The sequence below is a fragment of the Lates calcarifer genome, linkage group LG15 (genome assembly GCF_001640805.2).
Source record: "Lates calcarifer isolate ASB-BC8 linkage group LG15, TLL_Latcal_v3, whole genome shotgun sequence".
NCBI lineage: Eukaryota > Metazoa > Chordata > Actinopteri > Centropomidae > Lates > Lates calcarifer.
Genome location: NC_066847.1, coordinates 26,618,774 through 26,633,387, shown reverse-complemented (window position 1 = coordinate 26,633,387; position 14,614 = coordinate 26,618,774). Strand labels below are relative to the sequence as shown.

Genomic DNA, 14,614 nt, shown 5'->3' with positions numbered 1-14,614 from the left:
GCAGCACACAAATATACATCCATACAGTACATGAGCAACACAGACGTGTTACCTTTTGCCCTGTAGGCCTCAGACTAAGACACAGAAAATCAGAGGAGGTGGAATGCAGACCTGTACCTAGTTTCCAAAAATATTGAAAGCCTTGAGTAATTCTTTATTTCACTTACTGGCCTCCGCACACATCCTCGGAGTGCTTCAATGAAAAGAAAAAAAATAGTCTTGCTTTAAGATCTTTATTTCTTACCATTTAAAAAGCAAAACCATAAAATGTTCATATTTTATAATTGCTGCTTTCTCAGTGCTGACACATTCCTTTGTAAAGAAAGAAAGAGCTACTTTCCCAATGTTTTTTTTTCTTTTTCTTTCTTTTTTTTTTTTGGTGTGTGTGTGTGTGTGAAATGATCCAAAATCGTTTGCCCCTCCTGTACTTAAAATGAGCCAGTTTTCCTATGCTTAGGTTGTTCTGTCTGACAGGGTAATATGGTTCTTTTTTGTTAACAAGAGAGAAATGCTGAAAATGTTAGATTTTTTTTTTTTTTTTTACAATATTAATGGCGATATTGTAATTCTATGGTGATGTCACTTGGTTGATGCTACATGGACCCGAGGGTGACCACAGATCCATACCATATCAGACTTCCAAAAAACTCATTGATCTTATTTTATTGCTGTGCAAGCCATGTCTACTCATTCATCTCCTCAGAATTAGAATATTTTCTCTGGGGACTGTACAGGCAAAATGGCCTCAAATAGTCTAGTCTGTCAAACTAGAAGTATTGTTTCAAATAAAAATAATTGTCAACTCCCTCTCTCTTCTCGTTTTACTTTTAAGGTTTCAAACTGAACTCAGCTATGACTTCCTGGAAGTGCATGATGGTCCCAACCTGCTATCTCCTTTGATTGGCTCGTTTAATGGAACCCAGGTCCCTCAGTTCCTGTTTAGTAGCAGTAACTTCCTGTATCTGCTTTTTACCACCGATAATAGCCGATCAAACAGTGGATTCAAGATCTTCTATGAAGGTGAGAGTATAATACTTTTGCCTATGTGCGCTGCAGAGCATAAACTGGATTAAACAGTTTTTTCGAATAATATATGTAGAACTTTTACATAGTACTTTTCACAGTATTTAAAAACATTCAATCAGTTTCAAATTGAAACTATGTGTCAAGACCAAACTGTGTTGAGATTGTGTTTCAGGTGGATTACGTGACAATAGCTGACAGAGCCAAGAGCTTTGGTTATCTGGATGAAACAAAATTTATTCAGTTGACGTTTAGGGATTAAAAATTGAAGAGTGACATTACTGAATCTTAGATATTGCTTATTTTGGGGGGAGACCAAGGTCAACTTTGCTACTGGAGAAGCTGGTAACTGATGAACTTTACGAAATTGTTTCAAGTTGAGCAGAAGTTTAAAACCCCCACTGTAAACATGTTAGCAGGGCCTGTTATTTGAGAGGTTAAAAAGAAATGGTTCAGTATTTGGTGTTGTAAATCTAAACAAATGCTTAGCAAAAGGTTCAGTGGAATTTTGGAGGCGGCAAAACATCAGACACATTTATCTAGAGTTATGATCCCAGAAGACAGAATGCCTGTGGGGGAAGGGACCTGTCCCAGTCCCGGTACCCATGTTCACTGTTGGACTATCCAAATGTATTCTTGTACTTTACTGCTCCTTGTCAGGTACAACAGTAGCCCTTAGTTTTAAAGATGCAAGCTGATCTTCAAGTGCACAGACTACTTAAGAAAATCTGGGCAGTGGAAGAGAACTCTTAGCTCTCAGAGGTATATAATCGAATACTCTGAATAACTACCGCCATGGTAAAATCTCCTGTGCTCAGGGGAGTTTTTCCGCACATCATTATACATGGATTGGTGGTCTTTGAAAAATCAAATGGAAAAATGCTCTGGCTGTAGTGTGATGTATTTTCACAATTGTTTGCACTAGCACCATTATGCTTGTCACTCAGAAGTGATTCATAAGACAGAGTTTGTTATTATGTCTGTGTTATTGACCAAAAGCAGACCACAAGTGCCTTTGTCTTACTGTGTTTCACTCTCAAGTGCATTTCTCTTTTGTTGATGAGGCTATCGAAAAGCAATAACAGTAAGATCATATTAGCTTCTTCAATTGCAATTTAGGATATATCTTATTGCTGAAATGCTTTGGGGAAACTGAGCCTAGTTCATTTGCAAAATTGGTCTTACAAAATAGGGTTGTTATGAATTATGCTTTGAATATACTGAGGCATGGAAGCGCTACATCATTCTCTTTGTATGTAATGGGTATTAGTTCTAGTTAGTTACAAAAATATAGTTTTTCTTGTTTGTTATTTACAGACATAGGATCAGGGCTGAATGAGAATTATCCCCCCCCTCAAATTCCTGCACCCCAGAGCCCAGAACCGGCAGTGATCAATGAATGCTCTACTTCTCTATTGTGTTCAGGCAAAATTCATATGTTACTGTTTACTAAAAATACCAGATATTACTCTAGGAGAGCAAGACAAGTTTTCTTCAGAGGCCTAGCAATATAAAGGAGGGAGCCATGTTATCACAGAACAGTAATCAGTCAGCCTGGGCTATTATACAGATTATTAATGTTGATGACTGTAATCTATAGCTCACAAGTAGTATATAGTATATAATTACTGTGTTACACTGTTAACTGTATCAGTTTTGTTCATGCCATGCCACATGGCAAAGACATAACTTGTGCAGGCCCTTCAGCATACCTACATGTCTCCTAGTGGACTACAAACAATTACGGCGGAGTGTTGAACCTTATCAGATCTTAGAATACAAAACAATTTGTCTGTGTCTCTCAGGTGCTATTCATTTGTGTAGTAGCTGCTGTTTTACATTAATTTCACAATGTGTACTGTACCTTTTAAACACTTCATACCGGGCTCACAGTCACTGATGCCAGACAGACATCTCACAATAAACAGGATACTGTTTTCTGACATGTCTGAGTCCTTTGACTGGGCCAGTCACCTGAAATTACTGCAGCACCAAAAGTTGGACTATAACCAGGACACATCTGAAAGAGAACAGTGCTAACCAGTTCAATTCAATTGTTTGTAAAGCAGCACAATTAAGAAATAAAAATACAGTTTCTGATAATTCTTTCTTAGAATAGCCTACCCACCGATGACCCGATAACTGCTTACACAACTGTTGCCAGTCAGTGCCTAAAATCTGCATATTTTTAGTGCATCAAAGCAACTCTACTTGGAAGATATCCAAACAACAGTCCTGAAAATCACAAGGAAAAATGGGGGCATCACTTTGCAGTTTGCATTGCTACCAGCTCGTTCTAGGAGCAAAACAAGTGGACAAAAATATTTTTATGAGGACCAGGAGTGGTGGAAGTTTATTTGTGCAGGTCATACCCACTGTTCTCTCTCCCCATGAAACTACTACCCTGTACTCCTCCTCACCACCCTGAACATCCACTTTTCACCTTCTCTCAGTGGGTGATCTGCTTAAATTTAACAGAAAAGGGATTGCATGGAGATGAAACTTTGGGATACCTAATGTAATCCCTGGTTCTTTGATAACAGAGTGAGGTGTTTCACTATGGGAATCGCTTTGGCATGACCAACTACGGAAGCTCCAATGACACCACATCTGTCAGTGACAGACAGGTCGAACTGTGCCTGGGGCACGCCCCCTGTATAACAACAGCATCAACGGCATAGTCGACCAGCCCCTCTCAAATCATTCCAGACCGGTTTCTTTCCGTGTCCTTGCACTCTGAATGGTGTCAATGACCTGTGCAGGCAGACCTGCAGCATTCAGATTCCACCTCTCACGGGCGGTCTGGGTGAGGGTGGTAAATCTCCCTGTGCGCTTGGGACAAAAGATCCCTGCGTATGGGGAGAGGTCAAGGCTCTCCTGCCAGAAGTTGTTCTATTTCTGCAGTTCTTGGATGATCACCGTGGCACTATCATAATTAGCAACAAGCCTTGCTCTCTCACCCTGGCTAGGGAGTGGGAAGTCAGGCTGAGAGGGGGGAATGCATAGAGCAGCACGTTTGGCCATGGATGAGCTAGAGCATCAGGGGAGCGTTTTTGTCCCACAAGGAGAAAAACGGTGGACAGTGGGTGCTTTCCTGCGAGGCGAAGAGATCTATGGCTGCCTGGCTGTACCTCTGCCAAATCTGTTCCACTACCTGAGGGTGGAGAGTCCACTCAGTATAGGGGGTTTCCGCATGAGAGGAGATCCACCCCCCAGTTCAATATGCCTGGCACATGTGACGCTTGAAGAGACAGAAGTCTGGTGCTGCTCCACAAGATTATTTTTCAAGCCAACTTGTCCAGCTGCAGAGAGTGAGTGCCACCTTGGCAGTTTATATATGCCACCACCATGGAGTTGTCTGTTTTTACCAAGACATGGCGACCTTGGAGAAAGTGAAGGAAATGCTTTAGTGCAAAGAACACAGCCCAAAGCTCCAAGATGTTTATGTGAGCCTGAGCCTGCCCTGGGCTCCAGGTGCCATTCACCCCTCTGCCCAGCATGGTCGCCCCCCCATCCCGATAGGGACGCATCTGTCGTCCTGGTTATCCAGGATGACACCGTTCCCAGCGGGACTCCTGACGTGAGGGCCATCGAGTCTGTCCATTGGCAGCCGCCACACACGTTGGGGTGATTCTTACCCTGCGCCTGAGGTGACGATGCGGGCACAGGCGCAATGAGGCCACCCAACACTGAAAATCCCTCATCCCCAGAAGCCCCAAATGTACAACAGATATCACTGAAGCCGAGCAGATGCAGGCAAAGTCTGAACATCACAAACTTTCACAGCTGGAAAAGGGAGAGGCAGTGTATGGGAGAAGCTAACCTCCCCTCCGATACCGTGAAGCGATAGGAGAGGGAGTTTATGTTGAGACCCAGATATTCTGTACATTGTGTGGGTTCCACTCAGCTTTTTGCTCAGTTGATGCTGAACTCCAGATCACTGAGATGATCTATCACCGTAGTGGAATCTCTGATTGCCTGATCCCGTTATTGGGAGCATATCAGATAATCGTCTATGTACAAGAATATTCTGATGCCACTGCCCCTGATAAGCGAACCTCAGAAATTTCCTGTGTGCAGGATAAATGGCAATGTGAAAATAGGCGTCTGAGAGATCTATTGTCACAAACCAATTACCTGGGTGGATCGAGCGACAGAGCACTTTGTGTGTCAACATTCTGAAAGTGTACATTCGTAAGTGCTTGTTTAACACACGGAGATCTAAAATGGGGCGACGTGATGAGCTCTCTTTCTTTGCAACGAGGAAGTAATGGGAGTAAAATCCCAGCTGAGTTTCCTCGCTCGGAACGGCTCTGATCGCTCTTTTCATTATTAGGGTATTTGAACATGTGCAGCATCCCTCCTGGCCACAGAAACCACACACACTGTTGAATCTGGGTGGTTTCATAGCGAACTGTAATCTGTACCCCTGAGAGATAGTGGACATAATCCACTGGTGCACTAAGCATGTGCGCTACCTGTCACCCCCCTGTGGGTATAGTCAGGGCACGACATGAGTTTGTTTTTATTTTGTTTTGGGGAAAACATTCTGCCCTTGGCCCTGGGCCTGGCTGCGAGAAGGCAAGCTTTATTTGTGGGAGAGCTTGGTGACACTGTGTTATTTGTCCCTGACTCTCCTCCTCTGAAACATGAGCTCAGAGCTCACATGGGCTCAGAGAGAACACCTGGGACAAAACTTACCAGGGCCCCTGAACCATGAACTTTGGAACTCTGTTCCACGTCTCTTCTCTTCTTTGTGGGAGGGGGAGAGAGAGGAGCTGTGGGTGCTAGGTTGCACGCTTCTTCTTCCCTTCCATGGGGTGGGAGGGGTGGTTTCTCACTGCCACAGCAGCAAAGGAGTGTTTGCCCCATGGTCCTGGGTTTCCTGACCTGGACTGCTGGTTAGTCTTTTGATTGGTTGCCTGTCTCTGTGGTCTGGGACCCTTGCGTCTCCCTCTCACAGCTGCTGCTGCCGCAGCAAAGCCAGGCCTTGGTCCCTGGGGAGGCGAGGGACATGCTTCCTAGGTAGGCAGAGGTCAGAGGTACTCTTGAATGGGTTAGACCAGTACCATCTCCTTCTTACCATCTTCTTCCTTCATGCAGGCAGGCACTGCCAGCAGAAGTTGTTTTACTGGCAGCTGGGCTGGAGGGAGCCTCTTGCCGTCATAGAGGTCTCTCTCTGCCCCTTCAGCATCCTGGGCTGCCGGCCACTAAATCCCCAACTTGGATGCAACCCGTTTGCGGACCTTGTATAAGCTGCGGTCCACTGGTGGAACAGTGTCAGATGCACTGGGGGGTCTGGACTGTGAAACTGGGAATGTGGAGCCATCCTCCTCATCCTCCATCTCATCCATGTCGAGGAGGTCAGAGTTGGCGTTGCCCTCTGCCTTCTCGCCACACATTTTCCCCTCAAGGAGCTCCTCGAAAAGTGTGGGCGTGTCTGGAGTTTCAGCATCCATGATGTCTGCCCAGCCCGGAGCAGCTCGTGGCAGATGGGTGCTGGTTGTGGCTTTTGAGGTGGCTCCAGACAAGCTTGGGTCCTGGTTGTTGGCCACCGCCACTCTAAGCTGCCTTTCCAGTATCTTTTCTGGCATAGACACACAGTGAGGACATGACTGGGGGTCCACCCGCGACGCTTGTGTGTTCAGCACCAATACATGCTATGCACATTGGGTGAGGGTGCCTGCCTGTTGGTGATTGCATTGGCACACGGAGTTTAGCCCTAGTTAGCTCCTCACTGTGACATGTTAGCAGAACTCTGGGCACTCGGCTCAGCTAACAAATTAATGCTAGCTGGACCCTCGAAGGCTTGCCGTAACATGCTAGCTGGAGGGTACACTGCAACACAATCACCGGTACACCAGTAATCAAATACAGGGTAGCTGAGGAACAGCTTGCCTTGATGCAGACACTGTTTCAAGTCATTAGTGTAACCGTAAAGTTAACTTCTTGTGAAGGACTTGCTCAGCAAATCCAGACTTAGATAGAAAAAACTGTGTTTGGTGACGTGGTCCTAGCCAAACTAGCCTGGAAGAGCTGAGGGAGCTTGTATAGTTTCTTCACAGGAAGAAAGCGAGAATGATTTGAGAGGGGCTGGTCAACTGTGTTACTATACAGGGTGCGTGCTCCAGACACAGTTCGACCTGTCTGTCACTGACAGACGAGGTGTCATGGAGCTTCCGTAGTTGGTCACGCCAAAGCGATTCTAAAATAGAATCATCATTTAATTTTTCATTAATGCTTTATGACTTCAATATACCTTTCTCAACAATCATATTTTATTTGCATAAGCAAGAGCAGACATCTACTGTATAAATAGTTCAACAGAATCTAACATACTGTGTGTAAGAGTGGAAAAAACATACAGTGGGTTGAAAATTCTATACTTGTACACATTGAAAACATGTGTCGTGGTCATCTGTTAATAATGACCAGGCAACAAGCCCTGTAGGTAAACAGAAAAAAACTAGACTCTATATTAAGTTTGTGAACAAAGAAGACAAAGGGGAAAAATTACACATCACAACACAACAGTACTTAAATTTTGTTGCCATGGGGAAGATGTACAATTGTCTCATAATATATTTAAGAAATAAATGTTTCATCTTAATTTCCCTAGTGGTTACATTGGACACATACTCCTGTATGGATCCTGGTATTCCAGTGAATGGTGTACGTTTAGGACATGACCTGTCCATCGGCTCCACGGTGTCCTTCCAGTGTGACCCAGGATACAGGCTGAGCCATGATGAACCATTGGTTTGTGAGAAGAACCACTTCTGGAGCCACCCACTACCCTCTTGTGATGGTATGTATATGCAAGTGTATAGTTTTGTGCAGCGTATTCTACTGTAGGGAGCAGTCACATCCATGAAATCCAGAACAATTTTCTTTTGCATGAATAGTAATCATATTTGTGATAGATGACTCCATGTGTCCCTTTGAAAACCTTTGAGCTAAATGACCCTAAAATATAAAGACCAACATTCCAATCCTTGAAGCAGTCCATGAATGTTAGTCATCAAATCCTGATTGCATTTTATATATCACCAAATCTTAGCTTATTAAGATGTCAACATTATTTTGAAAAAATTCAAATTAATCTGCAATACAGTATATATACAAAGTCAGTCTTTTAGCTATAGATGCTCATGGAAAGCAGCCAGTAGTAACTACCAAGAGGTTCCTAAACTATTTTTTGTAAAAGCAGCTTCTTCCATTGCTGTATGTATTTTCAAACCTAAAAAAATGGCCATGTTGGCAAGAGGTACCACATGACACAAGCATAAGTGACTATGGGTTGCCCATAGCAGGTCTGACTGACCAAAAATGTTTTTTACTCAACAAACAGACTCAGACCTTGTGTGAACAACTTACCTGAGGTGTTATGAATCATTTAAAACTGAAGACAGAGTATGCTCAACTTCAAAGCATTGAGTTCAGCATATTCCTGATAGTTTTGATAGCTCACTCTAATCTCTCTCTCTGGGTTGTGTTTGCACAGTTTTGCCTTTTGTGCCACGTAGAAGCTCACTGAAGGACAATTATGTTGATTACTGTTGCGGTGTACAAACCATAAATGATGTTCCTTAGTCATGGATCACTCATTTTAAAGAATATAATGAATAAAATACATGCAAAGGGTAGCTCTATACCATGCATATGATACAGTGCTATGTTATCCAGGCTCATCCCAATGGTTTTCCCGAAGTCATTTTATATCTTAAAGCATTTTCTTGCCTAGGTGTGTGCCAGTCTGGTGCCAAATGCCTTGGCTCTCTGCCTATGGAGCCTCTGAAGTAGATCGTTTGCCAAGTGTACTCATCCACTTTTAATGACTTTATGTAATTTTGGCTCATTAATAAAATATTTGATATAATTTTGTTTGTGGGTAAGGATTCAGGCCTTGATGTGTTGTGCTCGCTGGAGGGCCCAAGGGTGGAGGGAGAGAAGAGAAGAAGAGGGTGGGTGTGTGCAGCTGTGGAGCCTGAGGCATCTCAGTGATCCTCCAAAACATCATCTGACATTCATTACTTTGAAAATATGTACATGCACAAGAGTTCTACTTCTAATATTTGTCAGCGATTACTGTTTTGAGGAAAGCATCCGGGCATTTGGCTGCAATGCCACCCTTGGGGCATTCAGGCCAAAGAACACACACACACACACACACACACACACACACACACACACACACACACACACACACACACACACACACACTCTCTCTCAAAGAAAGAAAAAAAAAAGCTTGTCAAATTTAATAAATACTATATTTAAAAAGCAGTGCCCTTTATGTGAAATGACCTTTCAGTTGAAACACAATGACAGCAAGAGAAAACGGTTGCAGGTTTGAACAATATCCACTCGGACCAGTTAACCTTCAGACAGATTTAGCATTAACCTCTCAGTTCCCAGCAGCCAATGAGGGTAGAGCTTTATCTCATTAACTTCCTTTGATTAGATAAGAAGCTTTCTGGCAGTAAATTATATGTCAACTGTCAACATGTATGACAGTCATATTACTGAGACATTAGTGCTGCTCATTCAGAGTCCCAATCACCTCATCTGTAAATACTCTACATGGGGGGTGGCAACTGGATTATCTTCCCTACCTGAAAAGTAGTTGGAGGCTGTGCTGGGATGATTGTGTCTATTTGGAAAAATTATTAAAAATCATGTGCAAGTCACAATCACAGTGAAGTCAGATGCTCAAATCTGCTGAATATACTTGTATCAGGTCTTCTGTATTGTGAGTAAATGTAATGGATTATCATGTTTTCTGACAATGACTTTCAGTTTAAGATACCATAAGAGAACAAAATATGGATGGATAACCAAATTAATGAATTATTTATTGTCCTGTAAGGCAGATGGGCTGGTTTGGAGAGAGAGAGAGGAAAAAAAACACATTGTGTTGGCAGAATTACAGGTACTCATAAAAATAGCAGGACAGGATGTGATATGACTCAAATGCATTATTCATTTAAATCGCTCCTCTGTCTTCAGGTGAAGGATTTATTGGCTCATTTACAATTTTCTTTTTTTTTTCAGCAACAGTTATCATTCATTATCTTCCCTTTCTATTCAGCATCATGCGGTGGGGATATCAGGGGACCTGGAGGGATCATCTTATCACCTGGCTACCCAGAGCTGTATCCTAACTCTCTAAACTGTACGTGGACTGTAGAAGTCAGCCATGGAAAAGGTAGGAAACCTGCCACTTATTTTCATTGACAATTTAATTCATACTAAAATATGTTTTTTTTTATTCTGGTCTTAAGACTTATATTTAGAAACTCTTAAACTATAGATTTGTTACATATATCTTCTTTTTATACTGGTGTGAATCATTCACTTACCACTCATCAATAACAGCATGTTTATTTTCATAGTCCTTACCACACACTTGACACCCTCAAGAGTCCTAACTATGGCCAAATTATGAAACTATAAATTAAAATGACACCCCCTCAACAGATTCCATGAACATTACAGGGATTTATTATTATAAATTGAGAAGTGTGTAAGAACATATTTTACTTGAGCAAAGATAATTTAAATGCACAGACTTTTTTTATTATTGGCAACAGGCCAGAAAATGCTTAGGGATAATATTACAATCTCAGGTGTTCACTTATTGAAAAATTAACTGCCTTTTTTTTAAGCGTCTTCTAGTATTAGAGAATTTCTCATTTGGGTATCATTTCATTGTTAGGAGAATATTGCATTTTCTAGTTTTTTCAGCAACATCATTCAATGAACAACTTTGACATTTCAGTGGTTCATGAGGTAAGAGAATTCTGGTATATTAGTTTTATTCACAAATTAATCTTGATTTTATTTGTTTAATTCCATTATCACAGCACTCACTCTCAGTTTTGTGATCAGTAACCAGTTCTCCCAGACATTTGTATTCATTTTTATTTGAAAAGCACATTATCTTAGCACCCCAGCAGTTAGCTGTATAATCTCTGTATTTTACCGTACTGCTTCTTTGTTATCCTCTTCTAAGACCCATTGAAATGCCATATTGTATCCTCCGAACATAGTCAGTTGATCCAAATGTAGCACCTCTGTTTCCTCTACAGAGTCACCTTTTGATGGTTGTTTCACTAACAGCAATTCTCCCACTCTGAATTGTTTGACACCATAAAAATACAATTAAGTGTGTTTTTAATGTCTGCCTCAAATTTCTGCCCAATTTGTGTTAAACTCCTTTCCAAGTTCTTTTGCTTGCCATATACAGTGACAAGACAACTTTTTTAAAACGCTTGGAATTACAAGGTTTTATGCATGAATGAGTCATAAAATGTGTTCTGATATTCATATAAGGTACAAGTATAGACAAGCACAATCTAAAGCTAATAATACACAAAAATTATAATATTCATGTCTTGATTGAATTGAATTAAATGTTCACAGTGTTCATGGACAAATTAAGACCGTAGGATTTAATAACAGGTTTTTGGCAGCAATAACCTCAGACAAGTGCTTTATGCAGCTATGGATCAGATCTGCACAATATTCAGGAGGAATTTTGTATCATTCTTCCTCATAGCACTGCCTCAGCTCAGCCATATCAGGGACTTTGGCCGTATTCTTAGGATGGCTGTATTGAAGTCATTCCATAGCTTCTCCATTGGTTAAGGAGTGGGCTCTGACTGGAACACTCCAAAAGATGGATTTTCTTTGTTTGAAGTCATTCTGTAGTAGATGCTATGCTCTATGCAAACATGCACCATGATTTGTTAATGGTACTCTCATGACTGGAGATGCCAACCAGGTCGGGTGATTCTTAAAGCCTTTAGCTTAATTCTTTTATACCTCATTGAATATTCTGCTTTGTGCCTTCGAAGTCATTTTACCTGGGTGCCTGCCTTGTTACCATTTGTTGATGTCATTAGCTTAGGGTTTCACATACTTTTTCCAGCCCTACATTATCAGAATATCAGAATTATATATATCCTACATGGACATAAATACTGTCCAATGGTTTCTGTGTTATTAGTTCAAAAAGATTGTTCAGACACACTTTGATGAATATCTGACCAAATATATACATAAATGCAGATAACTCCAAGGGGTTCTCTTCATATAAAAGGAGACTGGTGTGCATTAAATAGTTGAGACCCAATTTACTTCACGTCGTTCTTTTATTTACAGCATTGTACTAATTTCTTACATAGCTATTCTACAATAACAAAAGGCAGTGTGGCCTGCCTGTTCCAGATTATCGAGGTAGCTCCTCTTTTAGCTATGAACTCCTGCTCAGCTTCAACTCTGCTTTCCGCTATGCTTGTGCTTATATCGCAAACGATACTTTATTGTCCGTCCCTAGTGTACAGTATAGTTTTGAGTTAAAACACTAGCTGCTGTACCACTCTCCATGTTCTCTGTAATATATGTTTTCTTCAGATGGGTGTCATTATACTGATGTGTTCAGATTTTCATCTATATGCCCTGAAACACAGATCATGCTTTCTGTCAGTGGGTGTCTTTGCTGCATGAAGAAATATTTATAAAGCTCTTGCTTTATATATGAAAACGGATCGTAATTTTTTAATCATGGCAGTGATTTACCTAGTGTATTTTCATCCTGTGGCTATTGACTGGAAGACAAATTTGGGATAGTAGCTATGTAACTATTCCACTCAGTAATTACCAACATCCCATACCAACTGTATAAATATTGGGATGTCTCCTCATAGGGATGACTCTTGATTAATTGATTATTTGCCTTTACTCTCTGTAATATAATTGCTGTTTTACAAAGCACAATCAATCATTTCACTTTGTTGTTTATTTTATGGCCATTTGGGACTTTCTTTATCAAGTGAGCCAAACACAGTGAAGGACATTATAGATTCATATTCGAAGAGATTCAACAGATGGCATTAAAATGGCAGCGCTTAATGTACTGAAAAGCAGCCAACTGGCCATCATGGATGAAATGAAGATGTTATTGGGTCTGAGTTATAGTGGGAAAATAGAAGCAGGGTATACAGACCTAGATCTTGTTTTCTAGCCCAAACAATAGATTGTTTTTTTAAATAGAAAATTAAAAATCATTTTGACCAACCTGAACACAATTTATAGGTTTTCTTTGCTGCTGTAGCAGATTGTCTGTCATTCTTCTGATTATGTTCTCTCCTCCATGAATCTGTAACGTTGGGATGCTAGGGAGTGTGTTTTTCAAGTTGAACAAGGTGGGCAGATGCCAAAGTGTGAAAAATATTGACTAATGTTCATGTACTGGTAGAAAGGCTGTGCTTCTTCAGTTACTTCATTTTTAAAAAGAAAATGAAGGTTTAATAATACTAAGGCCATCAGTGAAAATCAAACATTGTCACTTTTTTAGTTTTTACTGCTACTTTCTATTCACTTTGCACTTCACATTTGCTTTTTATCTTTTTGTGCCATTTTTTAAAATGTTACATTTTCCTTTTTTCATTTTTATTTTTGTACGCTAATTTAGGTAGGATTCATTGTAGTATGCCCATTCCGTGTCCTGCAGTGGATTAAAGGATTTGATATTTAATTAATGAAAAATATGTTGTGTAGATAAATGTCTCGGCAAACTAAACTCAAATTAACAACTTAACTTTAATCATGATAATGACATTTGAAATTATAGCTAATATTCAGCTTGAGTTCATTGCTTTAAATTTTAGTCTTTGCCCTACATTATATTTCCATTCTGCAGCATATTTATTAACCTTACAGGTGTCAGTGTGGACTTGAAAAAGTCAAATTTATGCATTCCATATTCCATTCAAAGCTCTGTCTGTATCTTTATCAGTGATTCTTGATATTTTCTTGAAAACCTCTCACCTTGGACTTTCTTATTTTCTCCTCTAAGGTGTCCAATTCACTTTTCACTCCTTCCACTTGGAGGATCACCATGACTACCTTCTGATAACAGAAAACGGGAGCTTCGCTCAGCCACTAGCTCGACTCACCGGTTCAGAGAGGCCTGCGCCAGTAAACGCTGGCCTGTATGGGAACTTCAAGGCCCAGCTACGCTTCATTTCTGACTTCTCCATCTCGCTGCAGGGATTCAACATCTCCTTCTCGGGTATGAAGGCATATGTGGTTTCTGCGTGTAGGAGGCAGGGAGGGTGAAGTATTTGTAGGTGTATAATCCAGATGGGCAGGGAAGGTTTTAAAAGAGGAAGGAGGAGTTGAAGATAAATTGTGTAGAGGAGGCAGAAAGGAGGAGTGAAAATGCTAAAAATGTGGTGAGGTAGGTTGTTAAGTAGGAGGAGTAGAAAGCAAAAATGAAAGATACTGTGACAGGCAGACAGAAAAAAGACAACTCATTCAGTGATGAGATCAAAAGTGGTAAGCCTTTCTGAAGTGTGCATAAAGTAATGTGAGGAGTGATTTGTCAGTCAGAACTGGAGCAGGCTTAAGGCAAACCGTGCCTTAGGCTGTGCCGATCAGAGGAGGATAATTAAGAGACAATGAGGTCACGCAGGTAGAGGGTGTCTGACCGTGATCATCAAAGCATGCCATGTGGGTCAGTATCCTCAGGACTGAGGAGACAGAGGGAAAGGGGTAAAGAAATAATGGCCCCCCCATGTAGAGA

At 41.1% G+C, this 14,614-nt stretch overlaps 1 protein-coding gene across 2 annotated transcripts in view; it reads left to right on the top strand.

Annotated features, from left to right (window-relative positions):
- LOC108888711 (CUB and sushi domain-containing protein 3) overlaps nucleotides 1-14,614 on the top strand; it is a 197,833-nt gene that overhangs the window by 62,801 nt on the left and 120,418 nt on the right. For both annotated transcript variants that reach the window (XM_018684823.2, XM_051076168.1), the window contains exons 17-20: nucleotides 833-1,020; nucleotides 7,643-7,831; nucleotides 10,115-10,231; nucleotides 13,886-14,101. In XM_018684823.2, coding sequence (XP_018540339.1) covers nucleotides 833-1,020; nucleotides 7,643-7,831; nucleotides 10,115-10,231; nucleotides 13,886-14,101 — 710 coding nt within the window. The remainder of the gene's footprint in view (nucleotides 1-832; nucleotides 1,021-7,642; nucleotides 7,832-10,114; nucleotides 10,232-13,885; nucleotides 14,102-14,614) is intronic.